Source organism: Diadema antillarum, unplaced genomic scaffold (genome assembly GCF_040938485.1).
Source record: "Diadema antillarum isolate AM-2024a unplaced genomic scaffold, OU_Dant_1.0 seq00001628_RagTag, whole genome shotgun sequence".
Classification (NCBI taxonomy): domain Eukaryota; kingdom Metazoa; phylum Echinodermata; class Echinoidea; order Diadematoida; family Diadematidae; genus Diadema; species Diadema antillarum.
In genome coordinates, this window is record NW_027272337.1 from 340,674 (window position 1) to 368,439 (window position 27,766).

Here is a 27,766-nt window from a genome sequence, read left to right on the forward strand (position 1 = left end):
CGGTATGAGAGGACGGAAATAAGTTGTTCTGGTGAATTTTTTAGGAAAAAAGGAAAGGAAAAAAACAAAACAAAAACACGTACAACCTGTTCCAGAAGACTAGGTTTGCTTTAAATTCCTTCAAGACACTCACAATGATGTGGAACCGATGCAACCTGATCAGAAATGTAATATTTTCTTTTTCAACGAAAGAAAATTAACATATCCGCTAATATACCTACAACATAAGCACAACACACAATACACAACGCACAATACACAACACACAACACACAATACACAACACACAATACACAACACACAACACACAACACACAACACGCAACTCGCAACACACAACTCGCAACACACAACACACAACACACAACACACAAGTAGACTAATATATAGATTGCCTAAAATTTTATGCACTTGTCCTCAATCTCCGACGTTGCGGGATGGGGGGGGGGGGGTGGGTGGGGTGAGCTCAATATGTACTCGTCACGCACTTTAACTATAATCTTTTCCAATCTTCAACTTGTAAATGTGTCACTGCATTCTGATATAATCGTGTAACATCCTATCACTTTCCTCTCCGCGTTTTCATACGATACTACATTGTGTGACTTTACTTGCTTTCATTTATGGTTGCAGCTGAATGTAGACAGTGGAAAGTTTGAATGTTATCGGCTGGGACTCTCTCCGGTATCCATATCCTTTTCTAATTGGCTTTATTTCATTCATTCAAATCAAAGCGCTATTAATTGGCTGTAAGACCATTTGGTGTCTTAATCTATTAAGAGTGGCGGAAGGAGATTACAACTTACAGCTTAGCCTACTTACATCTTACTGAAAAATAAATGTCTTTCGAAATGCCGTAGCCCATTCGACATATTGAGCTAGTGCATGGATAATCGCTAATGCCAAATCGCCTGCGCCGACAGACCTTAAATAAATCAAGGATTTCATGCACCTCTCGTACTCATTGATTGGGGGCAACTTGTCTCAGTCACTCTTTCGCAGGAAATGCAAATGGCACACACATGTAAACGTTAAATTGCAGTGTCGAGATGCTGTAGATAAATACTGGATAAAGCATTGAATGTCCAGCCTTGAAGGTTCGCGCTGAATACAATTCATTCGGTGAGATTTCAAGTACGGTGTTGGTGATAGCGCTATGGCCAGAGCTAGCGTTATCTCGCAAGCAACTGTCTTCAATCACCGGCGGTCACAACGCAAGCGAAGCGATACCGATCACAATTATCGATCTTCACACTTCCACCGTGAAGTCAGTAAGATCACGTTTTGATTGCAAGACAACAAGTAATAGCGCTTGGTTCAAGTCAATTGCTTTCCAGCGCGATTTTATCAGATTTGCATTCGAATTACTGAAAAGGCGTTCAAATTCAAGCCATTTTCGCCAACACTTTACTCTCGTGGTTTATTTCAATTTGTTGATCGTCCAAATTTATTCATGACAATATCATCCCCCTTAGAATCTATATTATTCCAATTAGATAGAATTTAATGTTAATATGCTATCATTTGTGACCCTGCGTCACAAAACAAACATAAAGTCGCCAGACATGGATTTTTACTTGAGAGTAGATTCTGAAAGAGCAGACTCTAAGCTTTAAAATGATGTATAACTCAAATCAAATGGACTCTCCTAACCTATTTAAATGTTGGAAAGAAAGCACACACTCTGGAAAATGTGAACTGAGAAAACAGGCTCTGAAGTACAGAGTATATTCAAGCGCTTAATCTTTACCAAGCTATGCTATAGCTGTGGGATGAATTGAACAAAAAAGAGGATGCTGACCACTGGAGCAACAACAATGAAGGAATTATCAGATTAATTTGAAATTAAAGATGCTTCATTGGCACATTCTGTACATGATTAATACCAACTTTCAATGCAGTAGCATTATTCTCTCTAAAGTTATTGGAGTTGAAAGTTATTGGAGTTGAAAGTATGTATGGACAGGGTTCTTGAGAAATTTTAAGAGGGTCCTATGAGAAACAACTAATCACACTATTCCACCAAAAAGTGTTCGAGAAAAACTGCTGAAAAATGCAAGTTCCTGTTTGTTTTATGATCCCAAACTTTAATATAATATAGAAAAAAGACTTGATCTTTCAGAAAATATGAAAAACTCAAGATTGGTTAGGTTGACCCATTTCACCTATTTTCATTACTCGTACAAAATCACGGAGTGCGACTTTTTGTACGTTTTGTGGTGCATGGTCACATTTAGTCATGGCTGCTTAGTTTTGGACCTATTATTAGGGACGACGGATTAAAGAAGCACAAATATTATCCCTTCTCGAAGATGAGAAGAGCCTAATCTATAGATATTTATCATAGACTTATGCACGTACAGCGCGCATAAGATGTCATAGACGCGAATGGCGGGCTCGCATATAGCTACACTAACACAGACATGAACTCAAAATGACAGATATGATTAGATCATGGGGTAGTGTTGGCCAATGGGTAGAAAAAACACGTAAATCGACAACACACAAACGACAGAGCTCGGTTCAGCAGGCGATATTCATCACCATACGGCACGTCCGGGCCAAACACACTGATCTCTATGTATGGTATTTCTGTAGAGATCCGTAGCCGAACACCAGTCACCGGAAATGGGTCTTAATGCTCAACACCGGCAAATTCTAGCTTCACTTTTATCGCCCGTACATGCTAGTATTGACATAGCACTAACACAAGCACTAGGAAATTTAAATCTTCCAATGTTTGAGAGGCACAATTCTTGTCAAATGTAATCATTCTTATCAATAGTGTAGACTTAGGGAAATTTGTGTGAGTTATAATTGTTCAGTGAACTGGGTGCTGTGCTCTCCCAATGGTACTCTTAAAGTTGAATGTCGAGTACAAACTTTTAGAAGTAAATCCACGATATTTAGATAAATTATGGTAAATATATATCACATTTCTCAGTATTGAATTCGCTCTAACTCTTCTTCGACGTATTTAGCAATAGACCGAGACAAAGGCCTTTGAGGCGGCAAAGCTACCGAGCTGCACGTGTACATATCAGCGAAACAGTTTTTCGTTTCCAGTTTCGCCTTATTAATTAGGAAAATAGCCTCTACATGAGCATTGGCCCGGAGCCAACAGTAATAGATAGTGCGCCTCTATCATCTAATTGTTTTGTACTTCATCTGGCTGATGCGACCAAGGTTGCCAGGTAGCTGCTACAAATTTGTACTCAGCCAATCTCACGCGGCCAAACTCCGTGTATTTCAACATCATTTATGCTATTAATTACGTTTTTACTCAAGGCCAAATTTTGTCTGTTTACCAATAGAGAATCGCCCACGTGAGCGAAACATCAACAGCTGTTGTGAGTACACTACCACTAGGATTTGTTATCACTGACACATTTGAAGTTATGTTAGGCCGCCATCATGCCCATTCCAAGTAGGGTATCGTATGTTTTAAAGGGACATTCCAGACGATTTTCATAATTTCACATCATGTAGAGTCATAAACCAACAGCTCAATGTATAGATTTATGGAATTTATTGTGGCTCTTAATCAGAGAAAAAAATACTTTCAAAATCTTAAACAAATTACACCGAAGAAGGATGATGACATAGGAGGATCACTTATTTCAGAACTATAGCAGTGTAATTCCGTTACAATATCGCTTGCATGCGAGTTCACCTGTGTATAAGCAATGCAAACCTTCTTCTTTTGTTCTGCTTCCTTGAGCCCCAACTCATGCATTCTTACGGTGACCTAGACAGAAAGATCCGTCTGTCCTCCGGACTCTTTTGTATTTTGCCATTAACGCCGTCCTCCGTAGACAGACGGAAGGTTGTAGTACCCATTGCTGTGTGGATGTTCTTAACCACTGTCTCTATGGAAATTGGGTGAGGTACCTCACCCTTCTCGATTGCGTCTAATTCACGGCCCTAGGTCGGCAAATTTAAACTTGAATAGTTAAATCAACTATTCAAGAACAGACTACACTCACCAGATTAATGAATAATCCAATATTTCGGTCGAATTTTCAACGCAAAACACACATCAACCAGCCCGTCGCGTCGTCACGTTCAAACTGCAGAAACATACAGTATGAATCTATTAGCCAATCACATGCGAGGTACGTTTAATTTGTTATAAATTTCAAAAATATTCTTCTTTTTCATCCATATTATCATAAATTCGAAACTACGTCCTCAGTATAACTAAATTTATAAAGTGATTAAAATGTAAAAATCTGAAAATCATCCGGAGGTCTCCTTAAAGCTTGTTTACCTAACCGACTCCAAATTACCTTGTGGCGATAATGAAGACCCAGGCTAATGGTTCGGAGTTTAAGGAGTTGATGAAATGAGCGCTTCGTCCATTACTTATTCAGTTCATGAGTATAAGACAGTAGCACATTGTGATATGTAAACAACGGAAAATTATTCGTTGTTGATATAATCACATGACACAGTGTCGTTTTCTTGTCAATGACAACGTTGAAGAAAATTCAAAGGAAAAACTAAGGACCATGAATAGTATGGAAATTATGACGACATTAGATTAACAGGGTATTTGTGATTTTGAGGAGAAGTGCAGTTTTGTAGCTGGGAACTGAGCTGAAAACAAAGAAGAAACCAGCTACAAAACTTCAGTTTTGTCGAGCCCACAGGAGGTAAGGAGAGACTAAGGGATCGCCTGCAGCGTCTGTCCGTCCGTCGTCCGTCCGTAACGCTACAAAAATTGAATAACTCTCTGACTTCAATTTCAATCATACTTGGAAGGAAAGGTGGTTATGAAAAGTTACACATTTGATTAAACATGAAGGTCACCTCAATGTCAAAGCGTACAGGCAAGGATCAATGAACCTTTGGGCCCAATGTTGATTTTCTTTTTTCTTTTTTTACGGTGCGTTTCGATTATGGCTCATAAAATGTGATGTATATTTCCATTCGTGACCTAACTTATATCATGGTACATGTCCCTCGGAGAGTTGAAGGCTCACCACAATAGGTCAAATGTCACAGACAGGGATCGAATAACTTTTAGGGCCCCATGTTGAGTTTTTTACGGCGCGTTTCGATCATGGCTCCAAACTATTGATCAATATGTCTTGTTGTGACCAAACTTAGATGGTAGATGTCAAATGGGGAGTTCAAGGTTATGACAAGGTCAAAGGTCACAGACAGGGGTCAACGAACTTTTAGGGCCCAATGATTACTTTTTACGGCACGTTTTTGATTATGGCTCATAACTTTGATCCATATGTCCGTTTTTTACCAAACTTGTATGATAGGTGTCCCTTGCGGAGTTGAAGGTCATCACAAGTTCAAAGGTCACAGACAGGGGTAAACAAGCTTTTATGGAACAATGTTAGGTTTTTACAGCGCGTTTTGGTTATGGCTCATTATTTTTGATCCCTATGCACGTTTATGACCAAACATGGATAGTAGATGTCCCCTTGAGGAGTTGAAGTCACCACCGGGTCAAAGGGCATTAGACACGGGTCAAAGAAACTTAAGGGCCCAATGCTAAGTTTTTATGGCGCGTTTCTATTATGGCCCATAACTTTTGATCCATATGTCCGTTTGAGACCAAACATGGGTGGTAAATGTCTCTTGGTGAGTTGAAGGTCACTCACAAGGTCAAAGGTCATAGGAGGGGTCAAACATTCCGGTAGTTAGAAAACCATTCTACGCGAATGGGCGAGACACATTTTGACACTTTCCTTGTTTCTGTTATACAACGCCTAGAAAGAATGTAGCTATCCGATTGGTCAATTGTTTATCACGTGATGTGCAAACGCTCTATTGCACGCTTTCATTTTTAATGTCTCAGCCATTCCAAAATCAATTTTCATCAAATAAGCTTTGAATTTCTCTTAGAACGGTATAGCTCTGTACTATTTAATGAGTGGCTTCTTGGTATCTCGCAAAAAGTCAAAAGCCCATTCCTCATCTCCACCAATACTGCACCATCCCTTTAAACGTAAACCTTTCAAAATACAGTCCATTAATATAGTCTGCTTTCTTTATCACTTACCACCTTTTTCAATTCCACATTTACTGAAGAAGTAACTAATATCAAAACCTTTACTATGGGGGGTTTCATTACTATAAACACATCGTACATCTCCATTCAGGTTTCAATAATTGATATCTGAATTATATAGATAAATTATTCATCTTCCACATCTAGAAGTGTATAATGTTTCCAGTAAATTGCAACATCTGCCCTTTTTCCGTACACCAAGCAAATTCCTATGACTTTTATCCTTCTCCCGTCGCCCGTTATCACCATTGAAGAAATATATGACGTATTACACTCGTTGATAAAACAGAAAGTGGGATGATAACAATACGTTCATAGTTAAATGATATTCCACACGCCTTTTTCTCAGCCAATAAGATTTTAAACAATATAATGTATTGCAATTTAAAATAAAGTAAAGAGTGTGTCAAGGTTTTTTTTTCTGAGAAATAAAAACCGGCCTCTAAGACAATGTCGTATGATTATCTTACCATTCATCTAAGCGTTAGAGAAAACCTGCTAATACACAATATCCCCATTCTTTCCTTAACCCCAATCTTTCAGAATCATGTTAAAGACGAATTTCTCTTTCATTAAGTACAGAAATATTAAAAGTATAGTTTGACCCGTTTCACATATTCCTTACAAAAACAGGGCTTGCGATTTTTTTGTTGTATTTTATGTTCGGTCACATTATCCTCAAATGAAATATCATACATGTATAATATCCAAATATTAGACAATATGTTTATATAATGTATGAAAAGCAAACCTGTGTACATGCTTTCCATATTTTGTTCAGCGACCAGATGAGTATTTATGTATTTCTTTCCTTATTGGAAGGGGAAAGTCGAAATGATAACCTTTAAAAGATATTAATTTTTTGTGGTGTTTTTTTTTTTCGATGATAATGTCAGGCGCTTCGTATGCCCTGGAAGTGTGAGATGGAGCTTGCCAATGCGTTACTGGCTACAGGAAGGTTATTACAAAAATGGTAATGAAATTAATTCTTTATTTCTGTAGCAGACTCTACACTGCAAAAAGTCCGGTGTTAAATAGTGAACACCGAGCTGGTGTTAAATTTTCGGTGCTCATATACGGTGTTAAATTAACACCTCCGGGTGTCATTTCCAAATTTTAAACTGTTTTTTGAAGAGTTTCTTAGTAACTGCACTTCTTGTTGATTTTTAATTTAAACAAAGACGATCAAGAATTTTACATTAAAATACTAGATTTTTGAAAAAATGTGAAAATAAATTTACACCAAAGTAACACCAGCTGGTGTGGTCTCTTATTGAAGCTGGACGGGTGTTAAACCATTGATATTGACACCAACAAATATCAAATCAACACCGTGTGGTGTCATTTTTGAATTAACACCAGTACAGTGTTGAAATAACACCAGGTACAGTGTCAAATTAACACCACGAAGTGTCAGGTGACCACTTTTTCAACACCATCACAGTGCATTTTTAACACCTGTGGGTGTGGTCCTCTATTGAAGTTTGATCGGTGTTAGATTTAAACACCCGTGGTGTCAAATCTAACACCGATGTTTTTTACAGTGTACGCCCTTTCTATGCACTTTCTAATGCTGAAAATTTCAGTCCATGGGGAGTCAATGGAATAGAAGATTATATGGCATTAATCGACGCACGAGTGAATGCATTCATCTACCAGTTTTCTTTAAAGAGACATATTGCCAAAAAATTATTTATGATCTCATCAGCAGAGAGCTTCGTTTACATCTCCTATCAAGCTTGTAATAACACGCTCCCTTAAAAAAGAAAACAACTCGTATAGCTTTCGTGTAAAATGCAAAAATTGCTATACCCTTGGCCATGGGTAGAATAGCTCCCGAAATTCTCCGAGAGCTTTCACTGCCCCTAAGCGACATACTTTTTGCAAGTTGACAGAAAAGGGACGGGTTGGTAATCCACCTGTTTGTGTACCCTCTTTCCAACTGAATTTAATGAAACTTATCTTCGCTTTTATTTTTGCACTACATCCAACAAAATTGTTCACTATACAACTATATTGCTCATATTAATGTCAGTGTTATCTGATATGTATTTTTTTTTAAATATTTAGGGATCAAAATTGGGACAGGTTTTTTGTAACACCTAGAACATAGGAAATTGCACCTCTATTTTGAATAAATCAAAGCACGAGTCTTTTGATTTCAAAGATGGGCCCAACGTGTTGGAACAAGTGGAGTTTAAGGTATCGTGTAGTTGACGGCAAATAGGCAAATCTTGTAATTTATTCAACTGAAAAACCCCCCAATTATTTAATAGAAATTGCTCTCCCCGGCTCATGAATAACAATCAGTATATATCACGAATCTCACTCGCAAGCACGTATATCAATCTCTCAGCGCTATTCGCTCGAGACTGTCAGTAACGCTTGAGGACTGTTAACGACAGTGCAAAGGCCTTCGGAAAAACGCTACGAACACACCATGCAATAGGTCATCATGATTTACCTGATCAATGAACGTAAATGAGACAGAATGGTAAAACGCTTCGTCATCGGTCTGTTTCCTTGAGCCACTGACGTTTCTTCCACGTCATGACGCGTCAATAACACTTTATTCAACATGCTATGGATTCAGTAGATACGGCATCAAACGCCATCAGAAAAAGTGGATTTTGAATTTGGACAATTAAGAACATATCAATTTAAAGCAGAAAGATTAGGGAATTGAGTCATGCAATTTTCAAATAAACGACCTCGCCCGACTTTAGGATCATTTTTGTTGTAGCGGGTCACATATTTAGAATGGGATTAACATCTCCTTCGTTTACGGAACTCTAGAAATGTTGCGCATTTGAAATCTCTCTATTCTCCATTTCAAACTCCATGCAGATGAAAAGGATTGAAGGAGTCAAGCTCTTTTTTCACTGTCACTACATCCCTAGAGGAGCTTTCAAACGATTCCTCGAAAGAAATAGAAAGAAACAACCGTTCACAAAAGGAGCATTCATGTAGGCCTACTTCCCTCTCCCTGTTTCTGTCAGCATATCTATGACGGAAATAGATCACTTCGTAGGAAAAACCAACCTCAAACGTTATCTTTTTGTTAGGCAAGAATTTATATCATTGATTTCGCGACACCAATATAGATTGATTAGGACTGCTGTGTTAACCTAGAGCTGCTGATTATATCATCAACCACTCGCGGACGCTAAAATACCTTACAGGGACAAAGACGTCGATTGAAATACTTGTCGTGTCATCACAAAACGTCGGGGACTCCGGTAAACCGCATATTCAAGTTAAACCATCTGAAGGGACGGATTCATCTACTCGTCAAAAGTAACAGGTAACCACATGATACTATCACCTAGACATAAATCAAAAATATGTAATCATTACATGTTTGTGTAGTTATGTTTCAAGTTCAAGTTTGTGAAACATTTATTTACCATCTTTTTCATGTAGGAGATAACATGCATGAAATTATTGTACAAGGAAGGCAGAACCTCAAAAAAGCAGAGCTTGTGGTGAGCTGCCTTACAAAATACATTACATCACAAATACAAACACAAAAAAACAACAAAATGTAATTATGTTAATGTCCATGATTGAAATAATTGCTGTCATTCTACCATGCCTGTGTGTTTTACTTCATTCAAAGTAGTGAATTGTAGTTCATCTGCTTAGTATACTGTCGTGAACAGCCTATGAATGAAAATATGTTGTAATTTATGAACCAATAGATATTATTAACTTAGATCTGAATCCAAATCTCGCAGCAGAATTTGCTAAAAAGAGGAATCAAACGGATGGATAAATTGTTTTGATGTTGGATGGTTAAAAAGTTGGGACGCCAGAAGTTGGAGACTATTCCATTTCTCCTTTCCTTTTGTACGAGCGATGTGGATATTTCCTCTATAATAATCAACAAGAGGTTGATAACATTTTTATTGTATTTGTTTTAAGACTACACGATTTTACATTAACATCAATTGGTTTTTACTCAAACGAAAGACTGAGAAAAGTCGGTCTTTATAATTGAAAAAAAAAATGTATTGAAATAAATCTTCAAATTACATAATTTACAGAATTAAAGAATAGTATGTAAGAAAGACTTCACATTGTTGATAACATGATAGCATATATATTTATATGATACGTGGGTCACCCAATATTTAATATATTTTTGCCTTTTTAGATTGCTGTATGTTAACCCGTCTTTCTGGAGGTATTTGTAATGGCGACATTAACAAATCCGTCGATTGTGAAATTGCCTGACCAAACGTTGTCGTGTAAATCGTAGAAAATTCTTGTCTATGACAGATGAATATTACCATGTAAACAATAATGTAGTTATAGTTATGTCTTTAAAAAAAGATAAAGACATTATTTTCCTTTTACTTCATCAGACATATGTCAGACGTAGATTCCATCATGACGACTGGACGTAGGAAGGAAAGATTAATTCTCAGAGTTCATAGCGAGATTGTGTGTTTTTCCTGAGTATAACAATTTTGCAGCATCCTCGAGTAGTAACTTTCTGCAACTGTATTATGCCCCAGTCACATAATGCTCTGCGTCCGGCGCTACGTCCAAAAAAGTCGATTTTTTCTGCGGACTCCCGCGGATCCTTTGCTGTCACTAGAAAAATTTATTCAAAACATACCGGGAAAATGCGGGCGATACGGACAAATACGAACAGATTGCGAATACTTGCGTCCACTTGCGGATATTCTTACGAATTGGCACATAATAGTTCTGAACACTTGCGGAGAGTTGCGGATATTTTCGGATGGTTACGGATAGTTACAGATTGTCATAAATAATTAGGGACAGTATTGTTTTCTGTGACGATTCCTGCTAAGTCAGTGTATTATATTATGACTGCAAGGTTATCACATATTGGACTGTCTTACATTGTACACTGGCATGACTGGGGAAAACTGAAATTGAATTACGTACAAGATGTGAAAAAAATTCGTTATCCTTTAATTTGCTTTACAGTGATAAAAGATATATGAAATTTTGAACTTGAGGTTTAAATTTTATTTGTGCAACTCAAATATGAATAAACTTCATAAATGTAAAGAATACATAACATAATTATACCACAAATATAATACAATATAGATCGATAAGTTAAACATTAGAGTATGAAAGTTATTACTCACAGTCATGGAATAGACAAAACTGTGGTTACGTTGTCGTTGTGCAGCGATATTCATGACTTATTGGGTTATGTTAAGGAGATTTTTTATAATAAACAATGCTTATTAAATTTCCAGAGAAAAAAAAGACATCAAGACTTTCAAACAGCCCTCCCAAACCCAAGTACAATATCATATACAAAAAATGTAATGCACATTCCATGGAGCGTAAAGTGTTTAAGAATATAGAGAAATACTAAATTCGTTCTCAGTTTTCAAGTTGATTTTATTTTCACTTCCAACAAACAAAAATAATTAGAAATACAATGAAACACTCGCATACACAGATGTCAGGAAATCAGTACCACAATGCGATGAACAGAATAATATTGTAAAAGAGATACAGGTAAATTATCAACAGAGATACAAATAACTGTTACGTCACTGTTGTGAATGCATAAACAATATTGCTGGAAATGGAGGGGACTGCTAAAAAGCAGGGCTTGTAGAATGCAGTCCCCTCATACAGAAAAAAAAAATGATTGCAAGAAACAAAGGCAACAACAACAACAACAATTTCCCTAAACTGTAGTAAAAAAAAAGACAGAGTAATACACACATACATGCACACATACCAACGCACATTAACAAACACAAAGCGGCTCTCTTTAAGGAAAGATTGATGAGAGGATAGAAAGATAGTAAGGAAGGTAGAAAGTCCGAGGTGGAAAGGGGGGAGGGGGTGGGGGGGAGAGGAGAGGGAAATGGTGGGTCATAACCAGGGCACTGGAGGCACAGAAGCACAGGCTCGCTGATAAGCAAAGAGTAGAGAGGTTACCGACGCAACAACGGTTTTGAAAATCAAAAGTAAAAGAAAAGAAGAATGAATTATTTTGCTGCTTACAAAGTTTTTTAATAATTCTTTAATTTTAAAGAAAATGTATTGAAACTTAAAGCTTCTTTTATATCATTGTCAAGAGAATTCCAGAATTTTGGTCCAGAAAAGGAGAATAAAGATTTTGCAAAAACCGTCCTAGTCAAAGGCAAATGATATTCATGGGATTGACGGGTTGGACATGCATGGACAGTTTCATTCTTTAAGGACATGGAATCAAACACAAGGGGGAGAGAATGGTTAGTGAGTTTATACATGAATTGTCCTAATTGCAAACGATAAAGGTCAAAAATTTTCAAAATATTTTTTTCGTGAAATAAATTATTGGTATGATACGAAGAACTTTTTTCTGTAATAATACTATTCTGTCTGTATAAGTAGAAAAAGTGTTTCCCCATGGGAGTATATCATAGTTTAAGTAAGGTAGTATCAAAGTAGAATATAACATAACAAATACATTTTGGGGAAGATAAAATTTAACTTTGTTTATAATACCTATATTCCTTGAAATAACACGACATACAGAATCAATATGCAAACCCCAGGTAAGGTTAAATTCGATGGAAGAGACTTCTTTATATGACCGTGTCTTCCAGGAAAACATTTCTCGGTAAATTTTCCGGCGAATTACTGAACAGCATGCATTTTTCTTGCAGTTTTTTTGCATATTTATTGACAGTTTATTCGCTCTTATCCAATGGAGTAACTTCGTTAATTCGCCGTTGAAAGTATTGATAATCGATCAGAATCAGATAAAACACATTATTATCATCCGCAAATAATGAGAAAGAGAGGATGTTTGAAGAATTTGACATATTATCATTGACATAGAGAATTTTGACATATCATTGACATAGAGAATTTTGACATATCATTGACATAGAGAATTTTGACATATCATTGACATAGAGAATTTTGACATATCATTGACATAGAGAATTTTGACATATCATTGACATAGAGAATTTTATAAAGTTATCGCTGTCACACACCTTTCCCGGCCAGAAAAGTGAATGAAATGCTGTCACCCCATCCCCTACCCATTATATTGCCTTTTCGAAAACAATATACATTCAAAGAGTGTAAGATAAAAAGTTTAGCACCAAGGGTCAACCGATGTCATGAATATATTGGTGCCACCTAAAATGACCATTTTATGGAGAAATGTCATAATTTGACCATGCGGTTCTGCCTCTCCACAGCTCCGACTGCGTTGTAGCATTCCTTCAGGTAAATGCGCTGCAGCTAGGCAACACGAGTTGTGTGGCTTCCCACGAGTCTCTGTGTTCCCATGCGAGTGGAAAACGGAAAATGTCGAAGGACGTAATTGTCCGCAGCATCCGTAACTGTCCGCAAATATCCGTAAGCGGACGAAAGTGTTGAGAAACGTTAACTTGCGGTTACTTTCGGATACTTACGGTGGACGTAAACGAACGCAAACGGACGGGAGGTAAATTTTCTTGCGGATGGTCTGCGTCCAGGCTACGGGTAGTTACGTTCAGTTACGGATAATTATGTTTGATTACGGTTACTTGCGTAAGTCTGCATCCGTAGAATCCCTCTGCGAAATTTTGAACATTTCAAAATTTCGCAGGCTTGGCGCCGACATTGTGCGTTTCTTTACGAATGAGTTACGGACAGATACGTCTACATACGTCCCTGCGGATGCCTGCGTCTACGCTGCGTCCCCCTGCGTTCGCTCATCCGTATCTATCCGCGGCGGACGTAACCCATCGCAAAGCACAGTGTGACTGGGGCATTAGGGAGACCGTTGCTCCGTACTCTGCGACCAGCATTGAGGTATACGTCATGTGTTCGAGGCAGTGACTGAACTAAGAATGAAATACGCATGTGCGAACATGGGGTGTGTTTCTCACGCGTTCACATCCCATGGCATCGCGGTCACTGATTGGTCGTTGATCAGACCGCCAACGCTATGCCTGAATGATTATCACGGAGGATGCTCGGGGCCAAATTCTTATCCTCCAGTAACCAGAGGCGAATATCAACTTACGTCTCCTCGATCGCGATTACGTTTACGTCTCCTTGATCGCAATTGCGTTAACGTCTCCTTGATGGCGATTACGTTTACGTCTCCTTAATCGCGATTGCGTTTACGTCTCCTTGATCGCGATTGCGTTTACATCTCCTTGATTGCTATCGCGTTTACGTCTCCTTGATCGCGATCGCGTTTACGTCTCCTTGATCGCGATCGCGTTTACGTCTCCTTAATGGCGATCGCGTTTACGTCTCCTTGATTGCGATTACGTTTACGTCTCCTTGATCGCGAATGCATGGCAAGGAAAGTTTTAGGGCGCTTTTCTCGAAACACTGATTTCATAGACCACTCAACATGCTATCTTTAAAAACATCGATATCTCTGCAGCCGTCGTCAACCGAAATGGTTGCGGGACTACTGTATAATTATGACTCTGCCTGTCACGTGCTGTAGGGCGTGGCGTTGTACAGAGCGTACAGGTGTGATACCTATTGACAGAGAATGGCTGCATTAAAACATTTATGTAGACAGATTTCGTTTTCTTGTTTATAATGAAATGTTCATATCATTGACTGACTTGGACTTTTTGTTTAAAAAAAGGGAAAGTGCCTCAGTATCTTCTAAGAAAGGTGCAAATCAATGTATACACAAACTGTAGTCTCGAATTTAGGCAATTTGGAAATCTTCTAAACCAATATATCCATCCTATCAACGCTTTCTAATTGCTTTGTACATGCACGTCGTGTCTGTTGTCATCTGCTTGTTGATTTTATTGTTTTTCTTTATTCTTCACTTCAGAACTACCTTTCTAACGATTGTATATCTGTTAAAAACAGTGACACTGTGATTTTATGATTCTTGTCAACCTAATATTCATCGCAAAAGATGAAAATTAAAAGGAGCGTATTGATTAAAGTGAACCAGTCCTTATATCATAAGTAATTTTTGTCTGCAAATGAATTCCTTACAGATAACTACATCGGAATGGAATTTCAAAATACGTCCCACTGCCTCGTTTGTGCGTTACTGCTCGTCTCTTTAGGTAACACCATTAATGTTAATAAAATTGAATCATTTTCTTTTATTGTTTGCATAGGATGTAAGTAACAAGTAGAGGGAATTGATAATTTTCATAAGAATATCAAATATAAATCCATTTTCAAATCCATTTTTATAAAAATTCAATTTGTGGAATGCTGTTTACATTTTTTTTTTCATAATTGTCCATAAGTGTTGTCATGAACTGTAGTACTCTAATAATGCAGGGATGGAGACGCGGATTTTATCATTTTTTATTCATCTTTTTTCTTTTTTGTCAATGGCTTGTCAGGTTTTCCTCAAACTTTGTTGATGTGTTCTCCTAAAATTTGAAGCATTCGGTCTTTCAAAACGTATATTTGCGTTTTACATCACTTTAAACTTTACTCACCCCCAATAGATGCGACACCAATGGACACTGACTGTTGACAATGACATTGAAGTACACTAATGATTGCATTTTTTATGATAATAAAGAGAAAAGCATTCAAAAATATAGAATCGGAGCCTGCATTTCTATCGCAAAATATTCAGGGACCTACTTTTGCATTTACAGCTCATAAGTAAGAAAACCAATGATGATCTCTTTTTTTTTCAGAGCTGTTAATACACAATATCAGTGACAAATATCAACTTGGAAGATAATCTATACTTTGAAATAATAATAACAAACCCTAACTGGTTCTTGAGCAGCTTGGCTTGTGTGTTAGTTGTAGTGATGTGTAGGGAGATTATCGAACATACAGTTGTGTAGATCAAATCGGGTATATCGCCTAGTCGGGACAGTTCTGGAAAAGTCCCAAAGGGGAAATTTCCATTAATAATTTTAATGTCGAGTTACAGAGTTACAAACCTAAACAACATTTATATAGATTATTTTCTATCAAATCTTATACGTACTTAATTGTACACTTCTTATACAAACAAATACACGCATATACGAACGCACACAAATACACACACACACACACACACACACATACACACACACATATATATATATATATATATATATATATATATATATATATATATATACATACATATGCCCTTACATGCATTGCTCAACGCGAATAAGGTTCACTGGCGGCTGCGGTGTCCACAAGAGCTTATGAAGGACCTGGATCGACGTGTTCTGATGGCTACAGCTTAAATTACACCCTTCCGATGGTCAGAAGGTGCAAGACGGGAACCATCCCGAAGGTGATACCATATTCCTTAGTGAAAGCCACACGCTGTAATCAGAGGATTAGCAGACTAGGCATTCCAGAGGGTCGTCGTGTCTGTAGAATACCTGGTAAGATGCGTGCCCACTAAAGGGCTTATAAAATTTTCTTTTCAAGATAATTCTTCGGTCATGACTCTTCCATGCATTTAAGCCCTAACCAGAAATATGTTTTAACCCGTTCCATACTGAATTCTTAAATGTCCATAGAATTGATACACAGGCCACCAGGTTCCCGTATGGAACGGGTTAACATTCTAGGATTTTTGCTGTTTAATTTTGGAAGTAGATATCAGTACACATTGGAATGTGGATGATATTGACGGAATGATGTCTTTCTAAGGTCTTAAGGGCTGATTTCACTGAGCACTTGATAGATTTGCGAAGGACGCGAATGGCAAAATCCAACATTCGGAAAAGTTTTTCTTCGAATCTGTGCCGACAATGAAGCCGAAAAATATTCTTGCGCAGTTTGTGCGAAGTTCTCACGACGTACAACACATGTGCGAATGCCGTACATACCATTGCTTAATTACATCCAGTTACGTACACGAAGAACACGCGACGGATATGCGAACAAAGCAAATTTTTCAATAATCATCCATGGGAGTTAATGTTTCCAAGGAGAGTTGATAGCAGCAGCTGTCTTGAGTTGAAGCTTTTCACTTTCCTGTATTTCTTCTTTCTCTTCATTTCATTCCTTTGTTGTTTGTGTGTGCCTACAGTTTTTGCTTTTTTTGTTATTAGTCAAGGCGCTAATTCCTGTAAGAGGCTTAATTAAGGAGTTCGTTCAACCCACCCCGCAGAAAAGGTTTGACCAGACAAGGTGGTAGATGGGACCTCTATGAACATCCCCAGGTAGTATGTGGTTCCAAATTGTGGTGTCAGTAGAATTTTACTGGCACTTTTCATCATGATTTGTTGGAACAAACGTAAAAGAGTCTGCGCACGTCAAGACTATTACACGCACCACTAGCACTGCTACAGGCGCCAGTGCTGCGTGTAGTAGTCTTAGCGCGCATATACTTTTTCTTCGATAAACAAGGGTTTTGCCTGCAAACTAACTTTTCACGCCAAGCTGGGTTCGGTGTAGTGTAGTTTCTAGCCGTTTTTATTTCGTCTTTATTTCAAGAGTTCAAGCAAGCCGAGTGAGAGCGCATACCCGGTGATTGTGACGACCGAATTGCAATCACTGGGTGTGTGCTCTCACTCCACTTAGCGCAGTATATACAGCGGGCTTCTGCATAATACACAAGCTGCATCTCAGAGAAATAAAGACGAAAAAACGGCTAGAAATTAAGACTAGGGTCGGTAATCGCTTGTCGCTATTTGGGGCACTGAAAACGACAAACTCACACAGTTTTTCCATTTATTTCATGAAGAATTCATCGAAACTGTATAAAACTATATATGTATATGTTGCTAGAGATGTCATCCATACAGTGGGATTCATTGTAAGTTATAATATTGTGCATGGTTACCATGGTAACCGGATGCCTAAAGGTGACTGGTAACCCCAAAAATGCCTCCTGCTGCTGCAAACATTGTTTTTTTTTTTAATCTTATAGATGCAATAAAAAAGAAACACACATTTTTGATTGATTTTCGTTTAAAAAGTTTTCCCTGTTGCCATGGCAACCAGTATTATCCAATCAGAATTTAGTTGTCAATAACTCGAAAACTAAAGCCCATAATTTCAAAAAGCTCAATAAGCATGTCCTTCCTTCTGCATAAAGTGTACGACATCAGGTATATGCGAAGCATATTTTGAAGCATTCTCAAGTTATAGCAAAATTTGTAAGCAAAGGCATAATAAACGGCCATTGAAAGAAAGATTTGTATCATTTTCGAATAGTAAAATGCATGAAAAAGTTGCATCCGTCGTACTTTCAACACAAATTTGACTTCAAAGCACAGGCAAATGTATATAGTTTTTAATAATGTATGGACACAAATTTCCCTTAAAAATAAGATGAATACAGAAAGCAAAGCCAATATTCTATAGTAGCTCTTTCGAGTATTACAGAGCGATGGTTATTCAAAACAATCCTGGAAAAGAGCAGAGGAAAGCAATTGATTGTTCATGTTCTTAAAGGAAGTTTATTCAAGAATACCGATAAAATCTTTCTAAAGAAGGAATAAACACGTGTGCTGGATTATCCATCAAAGAATTAAGCGTACTTTTGTGTTCGTTAACTATTGTAATATATATATATATATATATATATATATAGAATAAAATGAAATATCATATGTAAATTTTATTCAAAACGTGCAGTTATGAATTAATGCTGAGGAGAAAGTGAGGGAAAAATCTTGGGCGTCTTTTCCCTTTTTATCCAGACTAATTTTACAGCGTAGAGCTCATCTACAATGAGTGATGTGCACGAAAGGCAAAAGAAACAAACCTGTCTAAATTCCAGATATTTTTGGGAGTTACCAATCACCTGTAGGCATCCGGTTACCATGGATACCATGTACAATATTATACCTTACAATGCATGCCATTGTATTGCTGACATCTATAGCAACATGCATATATATAAGTTTTAAGGCGTTTCGATGAATCCTTCGTGAAATAAATGCAAAAACTGTGATAATTTTGTCATTTTCAGTGCCGCAATAGCGACAAGCGTTACCGACCCTAGTCTTTATTTCTAGCTGTTTTTATTTCGCCTTTATTTCTCTGAGTTACAGCTTGTGTATTGTGCAGAAGCCCGCTGTATTGCGCTAAGCCGAGTGAGGGTGCATTCTCAATGATTGCCACAAAAAACGGTTCGGGCGTCACAATCGCTGGGTATGCACTCTCACTTGGCTTGCTTCAACTCGGAGAAATAAAGACGAAATAAAAACGTCTGGAAACTACACTACACCGACCCCAGCTTAGCGTGAAAAGTTAGTTTGCAGGCAAAAACCGATGTTTGTCGCGGAAAAAGTCTTTGTACGCTAAGACTATAACACGCACCACTGGCATTGGCGCCTGTAGCAGTGCTAGTGGTACGTGTAGTAGTCTTAGTGTGCGCAGACGCTTCCTCGAAGAATAATATGGTCATGTCGCAACTAAAATGGCCTGTAAAATTTCATTGATACCACCATTTGATATCACATACTACCTAGGGGTGTTCCAGAGGGTCCAACCGACCACCCTATGCAGTCAAACCTTTTCTGCGTGGTGGGTTGAACGAAGTCATTTTTTCTGGGTCGCTGCGCCGGGACTATATTTCAGGAGTCAACCTCACAAGCATTCGATTTATTCAAGGTTCCCCCACACATTATCTTAAAGTATTTATCACGCGAAAAATAGCTTGATATTCATAAATAAAGTGAATTATACATTTCTTGAAAGCTTAAGTCTCTGGAAATATCACTAATTAAGTTTCAGAACGTGAAAACATCTCTAGAACGATGGAGAGATGATTTTTTAGAAACTTTTCTTACCGCTAGAATCCGATCTGACGGCGACATTTTGGGGACCGAAATTATGACGTCACGCAAAGAACGAAGCAGCCCTGCGCTGATGCGCTGCATGTTGCTATACACAGCGCCGTGGTTCAAAGCGTGAATTCCGCACGGTCTGCCTAGGAGGCGAAGTCTCATCTTCACAGAATCAGGTACAAGTTTGTTATAATTTTTTGCAAATTTCTACCTAGGAAACCCATGTTCCTTAGAATTACTATAAGTATGCAGATGATATCTTTTCAGGCTTCTACTTTGCGCTTTTGCGCCTCAGTCTCGCCTCTCAAATGGTGTATGGGCCTAGGCGCTCTACTTGAACTAGAATCAGAAGCTAACTCTGCAGAATCCTAGCTACTCATAATCACGTAGGCCTACATGATCTAGATGTATATCGCCAACGGTTAAACGTGCTAGGTCAATATTCCATTGAGGTTTTACTTTATACCGTAATATACGAACTTAATCTGGTACATAATCATATTATGGACTCTTACACCTGCGTGTGCACGCCACTAATACAGGAGCTATTTAGCTGGAGTGAAGTAATTCGGTACAAAATCATTCAAAATGTTACTCTCCTGTCAAAATCAGGGGTAACAGCATCGTTAGTTGATTTTTTTCCCCACAAAACTATTTGCGGGGAAGTGATATTGTATAGCAGAATCAGACCTGGTTCCTTTTGGCGCACCGTAGCAAAACACATCAACACGGACGGCAATACTAACAGTCAGACAGTGGGCTCCGTCGCCCCACCCTAGTTTCTCCTACCACCCCGACTTTGCCACTGTCACTATCGGTGTCATTGTCACTGTTGATATCAAAATGAAAGTCTTATCTTACAATATGAAATAAAAACTGGATGTTTTAATTGCTCTGCCGAGAAAGTCGATGCGACGAAAGACAGGCCAGATATTACGTCCGCTCGCCCGAGAATTCTCGCCGAGGCAAAAACGACATCCGACATTTGACATTTGACGACGCTTCAGAACCCCCGCGTTCGTCTGGCAATCTTTTGCAGACTAAAATACGAATGTTGGATTTTGCATTTGCGTATTTTGGAAATCGTTCTCGTGCTCCGTGAAATCAGCCCTTTATTTTGTCATCTGAATGCTGTTCATGTAATGTAGTATTTGTAGAAGTATGTAGACAAAAGAAATATCCCGATATGGACAATAAACGACTGAAATAGAATTGAATGGAATTCAATCTAATAACTTTCAGGAGTGGAACAACGGTACTTATCTTTAAAAAAATGAAATAAATTCGGAGTTTCATCTATCCATTGTCGTAATCAGTTGATTAAGGTTTCTATCAACAGTATTTTGATGGAATGTAATTGGTTGAGACATTATACACTTTTTTATGCAGGCCTCAAAATGCTAATTCTCTTTTTCGGGAATAAAGGCATTCTGCTTTCGGTACATCTTCCTACGAGCTCTGGTGTCCATGATATAAGCACATTTTGTGACAAAATGTTATGTGTCATCGCATTATACCCTAACGTCAGGGATCATAAACACGAGAACGTGTAAAGCCGATTTCGCAATGAAACTTTTATACAGTTTTCAAACTTTTTTTCTTTTTGTTTGTCTTTTGTTTGTTTTTTATTGTTCCATATTCCACATTCCAACAAATACATAAAACATTAACATCACAATATAAAAGCATGGATGAATTGTCAAGTACAGCTTATAAGACAATAAAACATGTAAAATATGAGGAATCTACATAGAAGCAATGCTCGCTTGTAGAGTGTAGATTCCCAGACGCGGATGTGAGATTTAATTTCTTACTTGGTATAATTATGTAATTAAAGGAATGACAATTTGTAAATTGGAGAAATGTAAACACCGAAAAGTTAAAAAAGAAAAAGAAAAAACAAAGAAAACAATGTCCGCGGCACAAGACTTCTAGAGAGTTGCGTGATCAAACGAGCGAGCCGAGGTACTAGTTAGTCAGATGCAGTGTACAATAGCAGAGATACCAAATGTGTACAAAGGAAGTTCAGGAGATAATACAGAAATCACGAGCGCGGCACATGACGTATTGTTACATAATCGATAATGTCAGTGATGTGAAGTATGAACAGAGAATGTCGAGGAGGATTGAAGAATAGTTATAGATATGAATTAAAAAAAAAACTAGTTTAAGTTTATGCTTAAATGAATAAAGAGACTTTCTATTCAACTTGTAATAAAGTATGGTCCAGTTATGAACACATTTCAGGATCAGGCCAGAATCAGGGTAATCATCTGTCAAAAACCGAAAAAAAAAATCATATCATTCTCCGATATTACACCGATGTCGATTTCGTATCTCTCCCTCCCTCACTTTCACTCTTTCTCTGTTCTCAAGATTGCAGCATAAACCCGTGTGAGAATGGATGGTGCGAAGAGACAATGACCAACTACACCTGTCACTGCCCTGATGGAACAGAGGGGATTAATTGCACAGGTACTATGTTTCTTGGTGCTTTATAATTTATGCAGAGAGAAAGTTGCGCCCCCAGAGCTGCTCGTCCATCCCAGACTGATATTTCTAAAATTTTCAGAATACCCCCCCCCCCGGCCCTTACTACTATAAGATTTTAGAAATCAAAGATTTGTATTTTTTTCAACTTGGTCAGTTTATGTTTAATTTCAACACAAGTGCACTTCCCTGTATATTCAATTCAATGTTTACACGAAATCAGTTTTTCCATAATGATCCCACTAGGCAATCTCATAAGTTTCATTTACCCCTTCTGAGAACTTTATTGGCTCAGAACACATTTACATACACAGGCCCTAGATTCTGGAATTCACTAAGTTGCGACATGAACAATTCTCAAACATTGTATTCTTTTAACCGGAAGTTAAAATCCTTTCTGTTAAACCCTCTCTGATGTTTCGTTTTCATTAGCCAAGTCTCACCAACCACAGGGTTCATCATCCAACCAGCAATCCATTAATCTCTGAATTCATTATAATGAAATAACCATCATAATCTCTGCACGGCTGTGTGCAGCCACCAGCTGTTTGAAGCACTTCTTCAATTCCCCCTTTCGTTTCTTTGATCAGCGTGTAGGCATTCTCTTTTTTCCTTTTTTCTTCCATTTTCCATCCCTTCTGTCTAGTCGTGTCATGTTGCTGTGTGTCTCCTGTTTTGTTCCGTCTTGTCTTAAAATATATTTGTGCTAAGCATATGCAAATAAGTATTTTCATTAGATTTTTCTTTGAGTAGTTCACAATCTACAAGCTTGCTTTTCAGTGGACCTCTCAATTCTTTTTTTTTTCTCAACTGAAACATAACCTTGTATTATTTTTGCAAGTATACATGCATATTATATGTAACTTTATCTCTATTATTTGATTTCATTTGCAAAGTTGTGTGTATACGTTTGTGATCTATTATAACTCCTAATTTATACTGTGTTATGTTCTGTTGGAAAAAACAGAAGAATGAGAATAATGAATTGAATTGAATTGAACTAAATTGAATTGAGTTTTTCGTCAAAGTGGGTCAGCCAGGAATGAGTGCCTCCTTTCGTACGAGGCAACATCGTCCGATGTCGTCCAACATCGTTCGATGAGAACCACGCTCAATATTATTGTCTAACACTGACTCGATAGTCGACCAACACAAATCGGTTCATCAGACTGCGATCCTGTACACTTCGCTTGGTGGCCGGAGGCAACAAACTTTGCTTCCGATGGGTAACCGATGAGAAAAAAAAAATCTCAGTGGAATGGGGGCATTACTGCTTGCCCTAGCCTCGTGTTTACGGTCCGGGTTCACGCTTGTCAATGAAATGCCGTGTAAACTGCACCCTAGTTTGCATAGTGTTTTTCCATAGCAGCTCCATGGGAAACATTTCATGGAAGAAAACATGCCAAGTAATAACCAGCATGCACAGTCGATGCACTGCACTGATTAACAGTTACGATAAATACAGCATGAAACGAAAGGTAATGCTAACAGTGAATACGAAAATCTTTCTTTGTTACAGACGAATTCTCTTCCGGTGCACTGAAATAGGCAAATTTACTAGTCTTTTATGTAATCTTTTGTGCAATATGACTGAGTTTCAATAGCTTTGTTATTCGGGGAGCAATATTATTGTACTATATTTTCTTTTGCACATTGGAACAGTGTTCATGATTTTTTGGTTCGTATTGAAGTCATACATGAACAATCTGAATAAAAAAAGAAAGTGTTTACTTCCTTTTTCTTCACTAGTACTTTTTATTTCTAAATTCCCCTAGTTATTATTTTTTTTACTGCTTCTCTGTTTTTAGCTGTTAATGGTGCAGGTATCGACGAGTGTGGCAGTAATCCGTGTCAGAACGAAGGAACGTGTCAGGACGCAGTCAACATGTATTCCTGCCTGTGTTCCCCTGGTTATAACGGGTCAAACTGCCAGATGGGTAGGTAGGCCCTAATTGTAATTCTATCTTGGAATCATTATACACTATCCATACTAAAGATCCGAGTTCTGAAGCCTCCTCGAGCAGTCCCGTACATGCTTTTTGGTAAAGTACACGTATATATACGAATCCGATCGGATGAAAGGCTCAGGCTCGCCAAATACCACCTTGATTTAAAAAAAAGGGGGGGGGGATGAGAAAGGTGTTCACGGGGCATGGTATAGAAGTGAGATAGATCTGAGTCATTTGATTATATTATCATCACTTTTCCTTATATATTTTCGCCTTTCATTTGATGGATCTTTTCAGCAAGGGTATCCAATATGTAAGAGAAAGAAATTAAAGAGGCACTATAAGTATGAACCTACCGCTAACAAAATAATAAAAGATTCAAATCTTATAGTTTTTAATTCTAAGTTGGAAATTTGTTTTTGCACGCGTGTTTGTAGATGCATTATGTCATGTTTATGTATTTTTTCACAAATTGTTAATTCTCATAACTTTTCAAAAACAAAAAAAAACCCCAAAACCCAAGATGTTGGTAAAGGAAATCCCTGGAGTGCTAGTGTCGTGGAAAGGTGGTTAGGGGGCTGTGATGATGTGGTGATAGACCCCATGACTCAAATGAATGAGTGGACGCAGGATTGTAGTTCACTTGACTTTATTGGTGTCAGTAAATCGACACACACAAAAAAAAATGCAAGAAACAGGAAAACAATCATAAGTTTGTATTCAACATCTCATTTCTTGATAAGTTGATCCCCCCTTTTTTTTTTTGCCATGCAAGAGCACTTCCCAAAATGTGAAACTATATGAATACAGGGTGTATATATTTTGCTAAATCCCAAAAATGTAATTACTTTCGATGCAGATCAAGATAGAAGCTATGATGCAAATTGCAATAACTTGTCTTCAAAACTCGTGATTACCAAGCACGTTCAACAAAGAGCGAGTTGTAAACAACTCCTGTTTCACAACAACTGTCTAATGAGCTGTAATAAACTCACAATAAAGCTAGTAGTCTTCAATAAGATATTTTCATCACTTTCTCAATTTCCATTTCCCGTCACTAGCGCGATGATGTACAGCGCATAGACAATTATATTTGGTTTAGTGATTAGTTCGCGTAATTTTATGCACCTACTGATGAAGCATTTCACATAGCAGCTAATAACTAAGTACATTATGTGGATCATAGGAGAAACTGCACAGGCAGGAGCATATCTAGCAAACCTGGTATTACTCCTGGGTCAAAGTGCGGTAGAGCATAATACGCATGGGCTTCGGATTGGATCACCATGCTGGACACAGGATTTGACATCTTTTGGAACAAAACAAAATTCTTGCAGCAACATTTTGGAACAAAACTCAGTCTTCGTTGCCTGATTTCTTCTATTCTCCCAAGAATTTCACTTTTTCTTGAAGACGGAATTTACTGCATGAAAGTACTAAAATGAATACGTTTCGGTCAAAGAGCGAAATCCGATATAAATGGATGTGGTATCTTATGAAAATGGAACTCTTCATATAAACGTATATGAAGGTAACTGATAGATAACTCGTAATGTAAACATAGATAACTCGTAATGTTTTTGAAGTTTGCATTGCGATTTAAATGAAGAGGGGTTTGAGGTAACATGTGAATGAAGTCCTTGAGTCGACTGTTGTTTGGGGGTATAGAAGACTCAAGAAAGAGGAAAGGGAAGACGGGAAGTGACATATAGAGAGTGTGTATGTCACTAATGGAGACGAGAGGATATCAAGAAGATATATCTATAGATGGAGAATTAGTTAAGCGTTTGGGAGATGAACTATAGAAAGGTGAAAAGAAGGGGAGGACATAGTTTAAAATCATGGAGATAAAAAGACAAGTAATGTCTCCATACTAATGTTTGTAAAATTTAGCTGTGTACATTAAATCTGAGATCAGGCTTTCAAATCCGAATTTGAGCGTTCAATAGATATTAATGTACATTATTTTGTACAAGTTTACAGTATTTTCCTTTTTGTATATGATTTCCGTTTCACTTCCACGCCATTATTTTTTTTTCTCAAATTTGTCTTATTTCTTTGTACTTTTCAAAGATATCGATGAATGTGACAGCAATCCGTGTCTGAACGGAGGAACTTGTACGGACGAAGTCAACATGTACTCATGCCAGTGTCTGCCGGGTTATAACGGGTCAAACTGTCAGACAGGTTTAGTCAAGATTCGAAAAGTAATAAATAAACTATATAGTCTGTTAACAAGATTATGATGCAAATATTACCTTCGAACTGTCCTTTAATCTCAAATCTAGGATCAGTGGGATATATACATTTAACACATATGTATGTAAAAAAAAAAAAATAAAAAAAAAAATATAATATATATATATATATATATATATATGTAAATGAATTATATACAGCAAATATGAACATAAATCTAGATTTCATTTAATATGCCTTGTCCGCCTTGTACTACTTAACATAACAATGTCGGAATTTCGGAGCTTGGGTATTTGTTCCATGTTCATCGTGTCACTGCCGGCAACCACGGACAGCCTGGTGTTAGTGTCGCTACCCGGAAAGCAGTAGATGACAGGTTCGAGGCCCACTGGTTCCTTTTTTACGACATGTTTGTTAATTTACAGATCAGCAGTTGCGATCTTATATGCAATTTGTAGAGGGAGACAAAGTGAAGAAACTCGCACCTAAAACCCATTTTCTTTGCTCAAAGTTTTCACTATTTATCACTTGTTTCTGGTCAGTTTTCCCTTTCTTTGTTTCATATATATATATATATATATATATATATATATATATATATAGAGAGAGAGAGAGAGAGAGAGAGAGAGAGAGAGAGAGACGTACTCGGAGGGAAAATCCAGGTTGACAGGGTATTCATCGTTCTTTGAGATTCACTCCTCTCGGAGTAAGTTCACTTTAAATATCAGAGTTCAGTCTTCTTTCGGGTCCATTTGCATCATGTTTCTTATTCTTATTCAACTTTTATTTCGACTCACTTCATTTTATTATCGCTGTACAGATATCAATGAGTGTGGCAGCGATCCATGTCAGAACGGAGGAACGTGTCTGGATGAAGTTAGCATGTTCTCATGTACGTGTTTACCTGGATACAACGGGACGAACTGCCAGGCTGGTGAGTAAAGATTCGTAAATCAGTTCAATCGACTTTCAATATTCATATATATATATATACATCATATATATATATATATATATATATATATATATATATATACATATCTATATATATATATATATATATATATATATATATATATACACATATACGTGACATACAGTGAGAGAGATAGATTGATTGAATCAACCGGGCAGTCAAAGTGTGAATGGAATAATCAATCATCATAGATATTGAATTAAAAGGGAAAAATAGAAAAGAACCAATTCGTAGCAAATCGCAGACTGGAAGGAAAAATATCCTATACAATTAATGACAACCTCTTAAGTAAACGCAACAACCCAATGTGTAAATCATGGATCTCTGATCCTAAAAACCGAAATGGGTACATGCGGATTGCCAAAAAGCTACAACAAAACTTTTTTTTTTTTAAAGCAGGGTGATTTTGGAGCAAATCCTGTCT

At 37.5% G+C, this 27,766-nt stretch overlaps 1 protein-coding gene across 1 annotated transcript in view; it reads left to right on the forward strand.

Annotated features, from left to right (window-relative positions):
* LOC139711230 (uncharacterized) overlaps nt 1–27,766 on the forward strand; it is a 57,558-nt gene that overhangs the window by 19,506 nt on the left and 10,286 nt on the right. The window contains exons 3-6 of the mRNA XM_071623148.1: nt 5,277–5,328; nt 22,105–22,203; nt 24,027–24,155; nt 27,187–27,300. Of these exons, the coding sequence (XP_071479249.1) occupies nt 5,277–5,328; nt 22,105–22,203; nt 24,027–24,155; nt 27,187–27,300 (394 nt within the window). The remainder of the gene's footprint in view (nt 1–5,276; nt 5,329–22,104; nt 22,204–24,026; nt 24,156–27,186; nt 27,301–27,766) is intronic.